At 37.6% G+C, this 18084-nt stretch overlaps 1 protein-coding gene across 8 annotated transcripts in view; it reads right to left on the minus strand.

The window, feature by feature from the left end:
• Positions 1-5184: 5184 nt before the first annotated feature.
• The window catches only part of LOC135204308 (serine/threonine-protein kinase Doa-like), a 244284-nt gene continuing 231384 nt past the window's right edge, over positions 5185-18084 (minus strand). For all 8 annotated transcript variants that reach the window (XM_064234469.1, XM_064234468.1, XM_064234467.1 and 5 more), the window contains 8 exons: positions 10742-10855; positions 10100-10190; positions 9698-9868; positions 9266-9395; positions 8446-8590; positions 8082-8187; positions 7647-7753; positions 5185-6850 (listed from right to left, as the gene is read on the minus strand). In XM_064234469.1, the coding sequence (XP_064090539.1) occupies positions 6757-6850; positions 7647-7753; positions 8082-8187; positions 8446-8590; positions 9266-9395; positions 9698-9868; positions 10100-10190; positions 10742-10855 (958 nt within the window). In that variant the 3' untranslated portion in view covers positions 5185-6756. The remainder of the gene's footprint in view (positions 6851-7646; positions 7754-8081; positions 8188-8445; positions 8591-9265; positions 9396-9697; positions 9869-10099; positions 10191-10741; positions 10856-18084) is intronic.

An 18084-nucleotide genomic window follows, 5' to 3' on the forward strand; every position in this document is an offset into this window, starting at 1 on the left:
TATATAGATATTATATATATATATATAATATATATATATATATATCTTACACCCTTTTGACAAAACTACACAAACTGGAAACCCTTACCTGTTGACAGCGGCGCCCTCTATCTGCAAACATGTCATTAGGCTATTAAGCTCACATGAATACAAAAATATACTATTTATTACCCAAAGCAGATGAACATAAAAACAGAATAAAATTATTAATAAGTCATAGTGATAAAAACCCAAGTCTGCCCCGCAAAGAAAACTAATAAGTTATTATTCCACTCTCCTGGCTAAGTATTCACTCCCAGACCCAAAATGTCAATTGTTTCATTGCATTAGTCAAGATAGAGAATCCTATCTCTAATATCATGGAATAGAGCCCATCTGTAATAAAGATACATAACATAATATTAAGTAAAGAGATACATTTCACACTTCTCTCTCTTTTCAAAAGCAACTGTTTCTAAGTCATTTAAAATATGTGCCATACCTTTTAAGATTGGGTTTTTTCCCGACACCTGGCGTTTACCAACCGACCTCTTTCCTATCACAAAAGGAATGTGTCTCTCTCGCAAGTGCCTCGGTCGGTTAGACCTGTGACATCCGTACAAACGAATGTACATACTCGACACACCCCAAACTGCCCTGGCAACAGTACGGAGAGCCTCCAGATTAAAAATGCATACACATCAGATTCCACCATTCAAGAGGGCTGCCTCTACAGCTCAATCTGTCTCCAAGCAAGACTCTGTATGTAATTCACTAACACATCACACACTTGTAAGATATACATATATATATATTAGCTATTTAAAAGTGTCACATAGTCAAATAGTAGTTTTGCAGTTTCAATATTAAAGGAAGGACAAAACAAAAGAACTAAATAGAGTAAGGTGCGACCAGAAAGAGATTTAGGAATTACACATATTATTTATATCATGAAATGAGCATTAATGTTCATTCACTTGATAAAGGATATTTTTTTATTTTATCATTTGCTTTTGGTTGTATGCTGTACTTAATTTCTATGTTTTTCGTAAGAGAAATATATTTATTTTCCTGGCAAAATTAGGTTTCAACGTAAAATTCACGAAAATCAGTAAAAATAAATAATTACTTTTGGGCAGAGAAAGAAATGAAACTGCATCCTTCTTCAATATCCGTTGATTCTTGGGCCTTTCTATACAAAGGAGACGTGACTTCATGTCTTCAGCGATATCTTCTTTGCAGAAATGTACAGAGAAAATCACGGCATGATCTGGATTAATCTTGTCTGAGCGTCTGCATGCTTGTATCCAAGCATCTCTTAAAAATTCATCCCTCGGAAACCGAAAGAAACGAATGTCCTGATTAAACTTTATCTTTTTCGTATTATAACAACCATAAACTGCGCAATTGTTTGGCATGGTTACTTAGCTTTTCTACGATTGTGATTAAACAAGAAACCTATATCTACAGAGACTTTTACCTCAAGACAGCGTGTTAGTGGATGAAACATTGTACTGGACTGTTGGCATTTATATGCCGAGATCCTAAGCAGATTGTGGATTAAGGACTATAAAAGATCCCCAGAGACAGGATAAACATAAAGTAGGGTCAGAACCACAGAAGAAATCCTCAGAGACCAGATAAATATAAAATAGAAGCAGAAGACATTTTGTTTTAATATTTCCGTTCAAATGCGCCCCCGAAGATATACTTGACTAACTGCGCGTTAGTTGACCCCTCTCTGTACTGGGGCGGAAGATACGTCTCGGAAAATTCGTGCACTAATTTTTCGCGACACTAACTATATGGAACTAACAGACACTTGCAAAATTTAATAACCTTCGGTGAACTTACATTTGATTAGCATTCGTTTTTAATAGCTTAATTTCAGAGAAATTATTGTACTGGTCAAGCGTACTATAAGTTGGCACTGACGCATGTGGATGATAAAATAATCCTACGTTTTTTTTACTGGTCTAAGAAGCGTAATGACATGAAAAATTACTTGGTGATCATGATGGTAACTCGAACGCTTGAGGTGATTATCTTACGACCCTTGCTACATGATTATCGACGACTTTTGGCAAAATTTTCAGATCGCAACGAATTCTTGCACTTGTGGCGTTTGGCTAAGACGTTGTAATGAAAGACCTTTCAAAGTACACAAGCCAGATACTCTTTTTAGGGGGTAAAATTAACAGGCCCAGAAATGTTTGCAATGAAGTATAGCGTAAATCTGTGAGGCCTTTCGACAAGTAAACCAATCATAGCTAAATACTCAGTTTTTTTTTTAAATCTCCAAGGTAATTAATTCTAAGCCGTAGTGTTGTAGTACTACTACATTTTTGACACGATAGCTGGGAATATTTTCCAGTGAAAATGCAGTTTTAATTCGATATTTAGGTAGAGTAGCTATGGGTTGGCTCGTAGAGATATAGGCCTAGGATGAGTGCTGGAGAGATCTTGAAGAGTTAGCCCAGGGCAGAATGTGGTGGCATGAGTTCATAAAGGCCCTATGCATCCCCGTTGGCGCCATAGGAAATCATTGATTAGAATTTGTTTTCCTAGAGATTTTTGCTGTAGTTTTAAGGTCAAATTCTAGTGAAGGTTACCGAATGAATGCTTTTAGATTTTTCAGTGAGGAGTTTCGAGAATCGAACATTTCCATTGTGCGTTTTAAAACCAGTAGTATTGTTACTTGCTCAAGTAACTTGTGTACTAAGTGAAATTAATAATTAGGACATTTCCCATGGGTACTACATGGGAACTGAAGTAAGCTTTTGAATGTGGATTCATGCATTTGCTAGGTTTATTATCGATAGTTTTATTAACACATTCCTTGATAATTGAATAACTTGCAAATGTGGCAATTGAGAAACATGAATGAAAAAATGTTCGAGGTAGTCCAAACGCCTAATTGGGTACTGGGGTAGTTTTCAGATATCTTAAAAGAATTGCAGTGGTCCATGATATCAAATTAAGGGCTCTTTTCAATCTAGTTTTGTGAGTTTCTTCTTCAGGGGATAAGATGAAAGTGGGTGTTCAGAACACGATCGCGCTCTTTCTCTCTAGCTCGCGCTCTTTCACTCTTGCTCGCGCTCTCTCTCCTGACTGATGTCATGGACAGAATTGCTGTCAATTTAAAACTATTTTGCATGCTTCTACGAAGGCTAAAACTGTCAATTGTAATACCATTAGTATAATAAGATCTGTAATATACCACAAAATTAATCAAGGTTTTCCCCCTTTTTTGAACTAAATCCTTTTAACATTTAACATTATACTGAAATCGTCCCTTAAACAATTTTACAATGGTTGACCGGGTTTGTTATTGTAGTGGAACTATTGATACGATGTCCTTGAGAGTTGGGTACTTATCCTTGTTTTTATGTGAGCGCTGTCACATTCAGTAAAACCAGAACTCGAGTAGCACTGTAGTAGCCAGTAATTACGCTTGTGACAATAACTATATTCTAGTATCAGCCTGTTAGGCAAATCCTGGTGTCAGACAAACAATTAGATTTTAGTCTTGGGTTCCCATTCTCTTCAAAGAATTCCTAGTTTCCAGTGATAATACAGGAGCAAGAAATACCTGTAATGCTACTAGGACTTTTTGAACACCCTGTACTTCTTGCCACCTACGTGACTGATGCGTTGGTTTCTTTCGCATGTCCGCATTCCTCATAGTCTCACCTTCTTTTCGTTGTCCAAACACTTGTGACAAGCCTTTCATTTCCTTTTAAAAATACGTGACCCCAAATTTGTCATTTTTCAATATTCAGTTTTCTTGACACGACCTTTCTTGATCCATCTTTCCATTAGAAATTCCCATTTTTTATTGAACGATTGTTAAGGAAGCAGTTTCATCCAAGTCAAGATTAGTATACAACTGCTGCAGTTCTTGGTTGTTCTTACGCCACCAGAGTAATAACACCTTTTGCCATCTTTGGCCCTAGTGTGGTAATATTCACTTGTTCTGCATTGGCATCTAGCCATTCTCCCCACGAACAATTTGGCACTAACAGCTCTGTGCAACCTTTCCTGGATCATCAGCAGTCTGTATAGTTAACATAATCTTGTATTAACATCACCATTAACTTCATAACTGACTTTTCTTATATTCAACATGTGCCTCCAATTACGCAATATTCCCATTAAATATCATTCCCTCTGTGAGACGTAGTTGCTACTTGTGCCCTCCCTTTTTGTAATTATTTAAAGTTTTCCTTAAAACTGACCATTATTTTAGTAGCGTGCCTCGTTCCCAGGTGCACATTGCCTTGAAATGTCACCTAACATAATGCAAAGGTTTCCAGGGTAATTCCCACCTATAAAATTAAATATCGCTATTGATAAATCCTACAAAAAGAAATCTCGTGTGTTGCTAGTTGAGATTACCGTTCTTAAATTCACTGCAGAATAGCAAAGACTTGAGCGAGACCTTCAACGAACCAAGGTTAGGGTGTAAAGGTAGTTTATAAACATCGAGTACGTGTAAAGTAGTTTAATTTTTCAGTAAGCAATTGTTTATAAAAGGTGCAAAGCAAGTAAATGTCTAATATTTCGGAAAGCAATGGTTTTGTAGGTGTAAAGCAATTAAATGTCTAAATTTTCAGTAAGCAATTGTTTTATAGAAGGTGTAAAGCAGTTAAATGTCTATTTCAGTTAGCAACTGTTTTATAGAAGGTGTAACGCAATTAAATGTCTAATATTCCAGTAAGCAAATATTTTATAGGTGTAAAGCAATTAAATGTCATATTTTTCAGTAAGCAAGTGTTTTATAGGTGTAAAGCAATTAAATGTCTATAATTTTTCAGTAAACAAAGTTTTTATGGAAGTTGTAAAGCAATTAAATGTCTAATATTTCGTAAGCAAATGTTTTATAGAAGGTGTAAAGCAATGAAATGTCTCATTTTTCAGTTAGCAATTGTAATAACCACGTAATTTCTCGGTTTCTATAATTTTTTCAGATGCACTTGTCCTACGAAGCCTTTAGAGTTTAGATCCAAATGGAGAAATTCTGATGCTCGTAGCAGGATTCGAACCTGCATTAGGTAAATATAACTCTGTAAGGGCCCTTTCACACTATGTTGCACGTAAGTGCGACACGACGTTGCACCTACATGTGGCTAGCAGTCGACTAAGGGCCCTTTCACCTAGTGAGATGTAATTCATAGTTTTTCTAGAAAGGTTATCAAAACATAATTAAATGAAAATATTTATTGAGAGCAACAAATTTATGGCCTTGGCAATAACGACACCACTCATACCTCAACATGATCAACAATCTTTCACTATACATCCTGTCAATATATATATAAGGTTGGATAATAACCTCTATTTGGAAATGCCCACAATCCTACAATTGTCTTCAACACAAGCTAATTCTCATCCCTAAAGATTTTAGTTGCTATTCCAGTTACAATGAAATCCTTTGGATTCACCAGAAAAAAAAAGTTAAAAAAAAGAAATCCATCCTTAAATACACTCATACAATATAAAACTCTGGAGGGGGTTGGGACATTTTCACAGAAAACTAATATATATACATTATACAGCATATGAACAATGAGGGCGAGTCTCGTCCCCGCCTAATTTGTCCAAATCAACCTCCATTTCTGCTTGTCAATTGTAAGAGTAAATGACTTTTCAAGATTTACTTTCCACTTTGCACCAGTAAGTACACATTACCAGTTTGACTGATTAGCATTTTTCCTTTTTTCACAACAGAGCTGAAAGTACTATCACATAAAAACGAATCTGTATCCGTAGAGCATTTCTCCTCTATGTCATGGTTATTAACCAATCCTGTAAAATTCCAGCTGCTATCTAAAACACTGAATTGAAGAGTCCGCTTTCTCTGACAGTGTCAAATGCATTTTCAAAATTCACAGTTACATCTTCTTTATTTCTCCACACCAGTGCACAGTACGAGAAAGACTGAAGAAAGGAAAAAACAATTGACACTAGTAGTAGTTTTGTGCATCAAGATAAAAAAGACAACTTCAAGTACAGTATTAGTACGAAATAAAAAAAAATACAAAATAATTCACTTGCTAAGAGTCATTCACAACACATACAAAACATTTCACTAATGTCCAAGGCTCAATTTATACATTTTCTTATATTACATTGGACTCACCTAACTGTCTGCTCTTTAACTCAGAGAAATAAACAGCATTGCAATAGCCTCATTTATTTAAAACAATAGCCATAAAAACATACCAGTTAATTACAACTTAATGCAAATGTGTAAAATTCTTTTTTATTCTTAAATTACCTTGTTTCCCTCCCGATGCCACAGGCATTGAATAGCTCACACTGGAAATGAATATCATTTCCAAATGTCGAAGCCCACTTTACGAAACGAACTACGATGCTACAATCTAGTGGGGCTGATGAAATAGTCTTCGTTAATGAAGCTATCAAACTTCATTAATCAAAATAAGTCCAACAAACTATCTCTTCATATAATATATATATGTATATATATATATATATATACCCTACTTTCTTCCGATTTCATTAAACTTGTACATACAATATCCTGTCTAAAATAAAAGTAGTCAAGTTCAATGAAGCAAAAAATACTTTGCTATGAAAAAACCCAAAATGAGATTCTCTCTCAATTGTCAGTTATTGTAAACAAGGATCCTGATGCTGTGGTTAAATTCCTTCTCCTGTACATGACTGTATGAGAGCTATGATGAGGCAGGGAGGGTGCAAGGGATGGTACAGTTAAGCGGCAGCACTGTAAGATTCTTGGAATACTTGACATCACCGCGAAAGGGAGTGTGAGCGTTCTCGTAGATCACCAACCGCTTCGTCCCCCAGTCGGTGAATGGCAGCTATCTTGTCAAAAAACGGATGTCTGGAAAGGGAATAAGAAAAACACTTTCATTATCATCATGGCTGCATGTCAAAAATGCAAAAGAACATCCATCATTCAAGTCCATGCTACTTGTCAAACAAGTTTTGCAAAGTCAATTATGGTACAGTGCTGGATATCTATAAATGAACTGTATTGTACAGTTCTACAAAAAATCTTTTACCCATTAAAACTAACAGATTTGGTGAAAACCAAAATACATTTACACATATCAATTATACCATATTTATTTTGACATCTATTAGTCCAGCACAAGCAACACTACATCTGTACCTGACTCTTACTAATGATTACCAATATAATAACAACAGTCCTATAACACGCTGATCACAAAGATTTATGTTAAACTCTGGGTGGCTCAAAATATGTATATTGTCAATAACACCCTGATTTCTTAACCACTGACAATGCTATGCTGTACATTATTTAGCTTTGCCTATATGAATAAAACTGGACAAATAATCATTACTGTACTACTCTAAAACTTTTTCTATCAAGGTCATTTAGGAGGGCACCCTTCACAATGCACCTCGCATGACACACACATAACAGCAAAGATTCATTGCACAACCTCTTTAGGCTCAAAACAACACTAATTTTCTGTCCTTTGGTCTCTCCCTGCTTTACAGTCCAGCATCTTCAACTTTGCCTTGCTCTAATTTTCAACCACCTTTTCTCGAGCAGACATTCCAGCAGAACTCTTATAAGTGAATGCAACTCTTTGGTACTGTTAATCTACTTAATTACACATTGTTGAAACTCCTTGAAGGTGGCGTACCTTAGTGCTTCGCCAAGAGTAATTCGCTGATCTGGTTCATATTCCAACATCTTTGTGATTAAATCGAAAAGTAGACGATGATCTTCATCTGAACTAGTTTGATAACTCTGCAAAGCACACAGAATGAGATGAAAATCAGAAAAACAAATTCAAGGATAAGATAAAGATGGCACTTACTATTTTCAGACAGCTACATATTACCATTAAGAAACACAGTTTTAATTAAAATTACCAAATATTTGCACTAATGTAAATAAATAACACAAGACAGCTAATGAGTAAACTTGCATTAATACTCAATTAGTTTTATAAGGATACTGATGCACAAAAAATAAAAGCTACATGGATGGATTAAATACAAATATAGCATTAACAAAATTATACATCAAGATATGTACATACTGTGAATGCACTATAAAAAAAAAGTTCACTCACTCTAAGAGGTTTGCAGTTTTCTCTGACGTATCTCCCATCCGAGCTCTTCTCATCCCAATCCAATTTACCATGGTAGAAATACTTGGTCCGTGTTTTTCTGCCCATTCTGTGATTATTAAAATAACACATTTAAGAAATCAGTGATTTTTTAAATGTCAGGTGAAACACACAGTTATTTTACAAAAAAAACAAGGAACATCAGTTATGCAAAGAACAAGACATCAACATATGAAGTAAACAAGAATTACTGAAGAAGTCATATGCAATTCATTTGGTCAAAGTACATTTTTTTTAAGTATTTCCCATGACATTTTTCCAGGACAGACAAGAATTGGAGAAAACCTCAATACCAAAGACTTCTCACCTGTATGGGATGGGCCCAAGAATGCGTTCCATCATAGCCAAGTGCTCACGGTTATCGTGCGTTTGGAATAATGTGATACCGAGGTAAAGTTCAAACATAATGCATCCGATGGACCACACATCACAAGGTTGTTGCCATCCTAACTCTGTAACAAGACAGGTTGATCAGTAATATTTACCTAGAGGAAATGCTAAGAGAATCAAGGTATAATTTCTACTGCAGGCAGACTTTAAGGAAAACAAAATATTTCACTTTATACAGTATATGACCATAAAAATTTGTAAACATATAAGGATATAACAGCTATACAGGTTAACTTGTTTAATGACAATCACAAATACTTTCAAATTATGAATTGTCAACAAGATAACTTCATTAATGGACAAAAATGGGTGTTATATACAGTACAGTATTACAAAATCAAGTAAAATGCAAGGAGCCTCATATACACAATACAGGCAGTCCCCGGGTTACGACGGGGGTTCCGTTCTTGAGACGCGTTGTAACCCGAAAATCATCGTAAGGTGGAACATCACCAAAAATCCAAAGAAAACCTTACTTTTAATGCTTTGGGTGCATTCAAAACTATGTAAACTGCATTCTTATTGCATTTTGCATAAAAAACCTTCATATATTGATTATTTTGCATTGTTGGTGTCATATTTCTTCTGCCAGATGAGCAATGTAACCATGGAACATGCGTCGTAACCCTGGAAATGATTTCTGATGAATATAATTGAAAAGCGCCTTAACCTAGGAACGCCGTAAGCCGAACCCATCGTAACCCGGGGACTGCCTGTACAGCACTATACCTACTCACCTAATATGACTTCAGGAGCTCTGTAGTGTCTAGTCGATACAATTGTACTATGATGCTCATGATCAAATGTAGCACTACCGAAGTCAATGAGTTGTATGTCCGTCCTCTTCACCGTTCTGATGTCTCGTTTCTTCGAGAACAGGAAAGGAAGTTATTTTAAAGATGACGAAGACATATTCAGCAAAAATCATTATGGAACAATTTCCAATACAGTAAGGGTAAAATATTTCTAATATATTACTTATTTCAAATCAAACCATGAGATCTTAAGCCAGCAGCCCCAACACTTCCACAGAAATGAAGTTAATTTTGGAACAATCATAAATTATTCAATGAAAACAATGGAATAATGTACAATAAAGTAATGGTGAAATATTGCTGTTACTTATTCAAAAAACGGCATGAGATCTGTAGCCAATACTAGTTCCTCACCTTCTTTGGATCATATGTTAGGTCGTAATCGGAGTCTACAAAGAGAATATTTTCGGGCTTGAGATCAGTGTGAGTTAGTTTGTTATCATGTAGGAACTTGACTGCGTAACATAACTGATATGAAATGTGTCGAACTTGATCCAACGCGTACGGACGGTAATTGTTGTCCTTCTACAAGAGAAAGAGAGGAAATCACTAATTAATTATTACATAAAAAATATAGTAAATTCTGTTTCAGTTGAAAGCCACTTACATATAGCACATTAAAAATATTATTACATTCACAAGATAAACCTTATTCATAGGAAACAAGCCTACAGGGGCACTGCCTTCAAATTCAACATCTGGAAACTAATTTCATGATAAAGAATCAACCAAGTTGGTTTCAATGAACATACTTACCAAAAAGTCAAATACACTTAGACCTAGCAAGTCAAAGGCGATGCACACATGCCCATGGTAATCAAACCAGCTTAGCATTCTAACGCACAAACTGTTAAGAAAGAAAAGTGAGTTTTATACATGAGTCCTCAGCATAAATTTTCAAAAATTAAATAGGTTACTGTGCCTCAGGACTTTTCAATATATGTACACAAGAAACCTCTCATCAACAATGACAAAAATTAAGATGAGTTGATATATAATGCAAATGAAGTTAAAAACACAACATTGGGAGAGACAAAGGTACTTTATTAGAAAAACAGAACATCTGTAGTCATACTAAGATGGCCTAACATGTAACCTATGTAATAATACTTTTTATTACTTATTATTAATTCAAATACTGGAATATTTATAACTTACTAATGAGGTAATGCAAGTTATATTTGGTTGGGATTTGAACTGAGTGAACCACAATTTACAACAATAGCAACTACTAATTACTCCACTGTGACACTAAATAAAATTCTTTTACCTAACTCTCTTCCTAACATTTGTACTTTTGCAAATGTTGGTGTGAAAGCAAATACTAACTAACTGAATGAGAATATACAGTAAGACAATTTTCAGTGATGAAACAAAAGGAAAAACAAAAATACTCACTGTTTGTTGAAGGGATCCTTTTCAGCCAACTTCTCCAAGACATTTATTTCTAGCTTTGCAGCCTCGCGATATTTTTCGACATTCTTGATAATTTTCAGTGCTATGAACCTATCACTGAAATAAAAAAAAGGGGGGGGAAATTAATACATTACATAATTGTATCAGTTAAAATGATCAGCACAATGCTTGTATCAGTTACAATGATTATACACTTTTCATTTAAACAGCCTGGTTACAATCACGGATCTTTTAGAGATGGTGACCCCCCCCCCCCCCTCCCAAGCGTTTTCGGGGGTCGTTATCCAGAACTAATGTTTCTTCGACTTCATTATCTTCATGATATTTACAGTCTATTGTTTATGTTTTCAAGGTTATCCCCAAAGGGCTTGTACTAAACACGTGGGGGTCAATATGTATTAAAGATCCCAAGACACTTAACAGGCAATTTTGAATTAGGGGTCCAATTAAATTTACACATATTCGTCACAAAGATAAATCATCACATGACATAATCTTAAGCATTTATCTCATACATAGAAAATGGAATAAGGTAATATTGCAGTATACTATTCGAATATACTTTTTTCGTTCTCATGAATATTAAAGAAAGTAGTAGGTGCAGAAGTGAAGCTCCCTTTTAGGATAATAATAATACCAGTATCCATACGTCACAATAAAAAAAAAACTTACGAATCAGTATGGCAAACTAAAACTAAAACCTCAAAGAAAAACCCTTGAAATAAAACAACTATAACAGCGAACCATTCTCCTACTCTTTGTGCTGTACCTCCCAGCGTGGAATAAGGATCAAGAAACGGACATTCCAACCACTTCTCTGGCGTCAAGTTCTACCCAAGATCGGGGGAAGCACACATCGCCAATACTGCGCGATGGTGATAAACAAGAGAAAAAGAAGAAGGCCGAGAAAGAGAAGAGGAAAGAGGAGGAGGCCCGAAAGGAAATTATTTTCGCAGGTTTCTGAAGCGGTAATCATCTTCTCCTCCCAAACTCGGGGGCATTATGAGCAAAAATAGGAACAAGTCGCAAAGACGCCAGCTAGCTAGCTAGGCTAGGCTAGCTAGGCTAGCTGCCTACCTTGGCAGGCGGCGCTAAACCCATGCTTTGATTCACGCTCTATACATACCCCAGAGAGAGAGAGAGAGAGAGAGAGTGTCCCCGCAGCAGCAGCAGCTCTCGCAAGGGATTTCCACACTTTCTACAGAAAAATAACCCTTCGTCGCTCTTCGACAACTGCGTCGAAAGTATCGATGGAATGTTATCGGTTGCGCAACTGGCGGAGGGCACCACCACCAACAGGCGTTCAATGAAGAACATCTCAAGATAAAGGAGTTTATTTTAGAAACCCGTCCGACTGTGTCTTCTACAATGAGAGGAGTATATATGTATCAAAATTACAAGTTATGTCAAGACGACAAATACGAGACTATAGACCGGACAATATACCGGATACATTCAGATACATTTTGCAAGTCATCTCGATAGCGTCTTCGAGAACTCACTCTCTCGCAACACCAGAGCTAAAAAAACCGACTTCGAAAACCAAAATATTATATACCTCCAGAAAGGAGGGGGGAGTCAAGGACCTCTTCATATTGCGAAGAAAGCAGGTCGCTAGAATTAAACGGATAGCTCACTGGATTGTTACTCAAAAAGTGGTAGCCCAATTTACAACAAGGGGGTAGCTGAATCAGGCCCTTCCTCCTCCTTCTCCCACCCCCTAGGCCCCCCTTCCTTCCATTCCCACCTCCCTCCCTCCCCAGCATCACCACACATTAGGAGATCGTGCCAAATTTGGTCCTAAAAACCAATATAAGCGGCGTCGTTCATTTCTGTCCTGAATCACCCATCGGAATGGGCAAAATAGCTAGCAGTCAGGAGGAGTGAGGAAACGGCTCCTTCTTCTTCTTCCTCCTATAAAATGGGAAATGAGAAGTGAGAGATTCTGGTCAGGTCGGGGAAGCGAAGATATAGAAGATAGTGGTGTCACGCTTGGAAATGAAGACATTTCAGAGGATTTCGTCAGGACAAGGAACTCGGAAGAGGTTCAAGATTGTCAAAAGACGAGGAAATGAATTTTCTCAGTTGAGATTTTATGATCCATAATAAACCTTCGTCAGGTATTGCCCTCTTTAAATACTTTTGGGCACGTTGAGGGTGCAAAATGATGATGCTATATTAAAGGAGTCTTTTTTTTTTTTCCCTCAATAAAATCAACATGCGTGGATCTATAGACCACCGATAGGCTACATCATGAACTAGCTTTTTAAGGACAAGAACATGAGCGATTACAAAAGATACTACACAACAGACGCAAGTTCTGAATCGTAGACATTACAAACATACAAGTTTAAACCGGTTGGTTTAACTTAAACCAGTTCTTTACCACATTCTTGTACGAATGAGACTGAACTTAGAAAACCTCATTGGCAACGAGTCCAAAAAATAAAAAATGTTTCGGTTTCCGTCTTTGAAATAATCTACATGAAATGTGGAAGGGCCATGATGACGGAAAGTGCTTTTGAGTTAAAAACAGCCCGACTGGAGATAAAACAGGCAGCACTTATTTTTTTTAAATCCAAATTCAATCTTAAATTCAACTCTTGATCGAATGCCAGCTTTTGAAGTTAGGTCTGAATCCTTTTACGTGTTTAGGTGTATGTGTGTGTGTGTGTGTGTGTGTGTGTGTGTGTTTTCTTTAGGTGGAAATAAAAATGCAAAAATCAAAACATTCATTAAAAATAACGTTTACATGAAGAGGACAACAATAATAACAACAACACAGGTAATGGCTGACTGAAGAGCACAGCACCCGATGTGACGCCCCATCTCACATTTTTTTTGTTCTTTTTTTTTACGCGGAATCCAAGAAGTGGGAAATAAAAATTTTGTATCCGCCTGTATAGGAGACTCGGGGGTATTTTTATAGCTCCGTATAAAAGAGGAGGAAAATCTGACCATCACGTTCTTCTCCTGTTCCTAGGGAGCCGAATGTGGCCCGATCTAAAAGTGACCCTCATGCGTTTAGTGATGAGGGCGACGAGATGGTGAGAAAAAGGAAGGAGCACGGCCAAAGGGGAGGGGAGGAGAAGGTATAGAGAGAGGCAGGGAAGAGTGTGTGTATGTGTGTGGTGGCCCTGACACTATATAAATACACTCTCTCTCTCTCTCTCTCTCTCTCTCTCCACAACACAAAACTGGCATCAACCTGACCTGCTCTGGGCTTCAAGTCCCCCACAACTGAAATGTGTCTCTTGTATACACCGTATGAACGTACACACAATGATGACATCTAGTACATTATGGTCGCGGATTCCGAAAGAGACAAATTTCTTATCGACTAAAAAATTCCCCTTCGGTTAACATATATGAAAATATATATTTATTCCGAGGTAGGGCGAATTAGATATTAAGGGACATTTGTAGCTCGATGTATATATATGCATCACGGTAAAGTGATATGACATGACTCACAGGAGTCAGGGAGGTCATTTGTCCCTCCAGAAAAGGTCAAGAAGAGATCGGAGACCATAATGAGAGACGAATCGATGGCCATACAACTATATAAATACAAGAGGACTTTCTTTAAGTTTTATAGTATAATAAGGGGAAGATTGGCGGAGGACGCGTGACCACAAGAACAAACACCTTGAAGAAGAAGAAGAAGAAGAAGAAGAAGAAGATTTTGGTGGATTTTGGTTTTACGAAAAGGTGAAATATCAAAAGCTCGAAGTTGATCTTGGAACGAGAAAAACTTATGAAAAGAGAGAGAGGACACGACAGCAGCAGCATTTGATCAAAGCGTTATTGAAATCCAACAATCTGCCGAGTGTTGTCCTGCTTACAGTGCTCCCCATTATCAGAGGCACAGGTTCATCTAACCGAGGCAGGGCAGAGTAGAGAAGGGCAGGAAGCCAAGCGGGGATACAGGAAAGGGCATAAGCAAATGTAAACAACGAATTAACTACTAGGAATTTCTTATTTTCAACGTTTGTGACCCGAGATCATTTCGTTTGCGTGGTACAAATAATGGTACCTATAACAAATACAAAAAGGTTGAGAGAGAGAGAGAGAGAGAGAGAGAGAGAGAGAGAGAGAGAGAGAGAGAGAGAGAGAGAGAGAGAGTCTTATATTCCGTTGTAAAGAGATGGCATCAAAACAAACGCGTAAGCTCATCCTTGCATAAGATTGTTCAGGTTTCCATAACAAGAAGTATGATCAAATTACCACAATTATACAGCCATTTGTACCCGGCCCCCTTACCATTCCCACAAACCAATCACAACATTACCGGACGATTCATTATGCTACAACTGGGCACAAACAAACAAACACACACAAACGGACGCACCTACCCGAGGCAAGTCGCATTTCTCCCCTGGGGGACGGTTTGCCAAAATATCCAAGTGCCGAAGAGTTGGTGTACGTTCTTGGCCCGGCCTTACTATACTCTCTCTCTCTCTCTCTCTCTCTCTCTGCTGGTACCTAGGCTGGCTGCTATCGGAGTACAACCACACATACATACAAGCTGCATGGAGAGAGATTCACTTATACAAAGAAACACACACACACACATATACACATGCACACTGGGCTTGTTTACGTAAAAGCAAGTAACGTAAATCCATACAGGAAGGAACGAACAAACAAACACATACATACATACAGGTTGCATAGCGCGACATTCACACATGCGGACGCAACCATGCACACAAATACACACTCAGTGCTTTGTTACGTAAAGGTAAGCAAGACAAATCTGTTGTTTATTTACGTTTCGCCGACCCTCCTTGTTTATAAGATGGTTCCGTCGAATCCTCTACTTAGCAGTAATACACACACAAACGAAGACGGAGCAGTTATACGCATCCAATCCTATACGATCCTATCCCCAAAGCCCCCTCCCTCTCCCATCTGATCAATACCACATCAAGAAGCTCCAACGATTATACGCAGCGGATGGGAGCGGGTGGAGTTTCCCGTAAATCTATAGGGCTCCATTATTAAATATTTGCAAAAATACAGAGTAAGGGGGGGTGGAGACTCGTCCCCCTGGGAAAGAATTCCCGTTTCATCCATCGCTGAGATTGGCCAGTTCTGTCTCTTTATCTTAACTCTAGGACAAGGAATTCCTTAATTACAGGACAAAAAATCTCTTAATTCTAGGAGATGGAATTTCTTAACTCTAGGACAATGAATCTTTTCAAGTAATTTCTTAATTCTAGAACAAGGAATCTCTCCAACTCTAGGACAAGGAATTTCTTATTTTTAGGACAAGGAATCTCTCCAACTCTAGGACAAGGATCTATACATCTAAAAGAATGCCGACACAGTAAAATAACTGAAATGTGCTTTAATATAGAGTTTCATTGCAATCTCAAACCTGGGACACTTTGGATTATTTTTTGACTTCACTCACGACCCAAGATAATTCCGGATGACGAAATACTAACACAAAACGAGCACCTTCCATACACCAAGAGCTACTGCTTCTCCAGCGTTAGCCAAAACATGCACATAACGAACAACGAGTGTGCAAGACATTGGTGAGTGAGACCTCTCTACTCCCTCCCCCAACCCACCCCCCAACCAAAAAATGAAACTGGGTTACTAGAGTAGGAGGAAGTGGACCGAAGCCATTCCACTCTCCACTGTGGGACATCACCAGGACGAAATGTGTCCCCTTTGCACTGGACACCACCACCATCACCTCTGCTTGCCAACACCAATACCCCAAAGGCCCAAAAGGTCGTCGTCTTCTTCTTCTCGTTTCTGTACTACAAAACCTCACTAAAAATACGACGCGACGCTCCTTGAGTTTCTGGGCCGAGGTGGGGTTAGGTCAGGTTGCTACAAGGAGTCCACAAGTCATTTGAGTGTATTTTAAGCTTCATTTTCAAATTTGTTTATTCCTTATAATACATTTGGGAGACCACTGGATGATATTCTTTATTCTATACGTTTACGTCTTTTAAAAATATCAAATTCTGCGTAGGATTATTCCTTTGCTAGTCTATGGGATTAGTGGTTTGCTTTACTACATACAAAACAACAACAGCAACAACAATAATAATAATAATCCCAAATTTTCCTAATAGCACAAGTCACTAAAACGTTTCGTGTATATATATATATATATATATATATATATATATATATATATATATATATAATATCCAATACATCTTCACATTTACACCTTCTGGGTTTCTTCATCAATAATAATAATAATAGTAATAATCTCTAAATCTGTGCAAATCGTTTCATTCAGCTGTGGGGTTTCAATTACATTTAAATCATGATTATCAACCTCTACCTTCGGATTAATTACTGCAACTGGCAGTCCCCCCCCCCACCCCCCCACCCCCCTCCGTTTCCGATCCACACCTGGGCTAGACTTTAACATCTCAGGACAATACATCCGTACTAGATAAATACACCAGACAGGTAACAAAGAGGATGCGATTTTGAAATTAGCACAAAAGTACAGCAGTACCCTCCGCCAACCTGACCCTATTGGAGAGAGAGAGAGAGAGAGAGAGAGAGAGAGAGAGAGAGAGAGAGAGAGAGAGAGAGAGAGAGAGAGAGAGAGTTGTTCACCTGCCAAATCAACGATTCGGGTCAAAAGGTATTCTAGACAAGGTACTCTTTAGTCTTGAGAATACACACACACACACTGTTGGAAACAGAGAGGACTAATCTATATGTAAATACTTAAAAGTTCATATTGTAATGTGACAAGAGAATAATTTATGCTTATTTTGGGAAAGTTTCTTATGACATAGAGAATTTGAAAGGGATAATAAAGGATTAAAAGAAAAACTCAGATCTGAAACATTATGGTTGTAGGATCACTTTATGATAAGAGATCAATTCGACCAACATCCACTGAATGACATCACGTGGTGCCCTATACCACTCGCGAGCTTTATATACTTTATCACAAGGTTATTTCACGAAAATCCAAAATCCTTATTTGAAAAGCAAGCTTCTTATAAGTCTCCCACTATGTTTTTTTTTTTTGCTTAAACCTGACGTTCAGAATAATTTTAGCTTGAACCTATGACTAGGACAGCTTCTCTCATAATCTTTGTCACCAGTATTAGTAATCAATGACTGTACGCACACACAAACTCTCTCTCTCTCTCTCATCATCATCATGAGATTCGCTTTTAGGACCTGAGCTGTTCGAGGCTGAGGCTGAGGTAATTTTGGAAAATGGGGGCTTTACTAATCATCTCGCCTACATAAAAAAAAGAAGAAAGGAAATTTCCAAGTACACGAAAGAATAGAGAGAGAGAGAGAGAGAGAGAGAGAGAGAGAGA

Source organism: Macrobrachium nipponense, chromosome 44 (genome assembly GCF_015104395.2).
Source record: "Macrobrachium nipponense isolate FS-2020 chromosome 44, ASM1510439v2, whole genome shotgun sequence".
Taxonomy (NCBI): Eukaryota; Metazoa; Arthropoda; class Malacostraca; order Decapoda; family Palaemonidae; genus Macrobrachium; species Macrobrachium nipponense.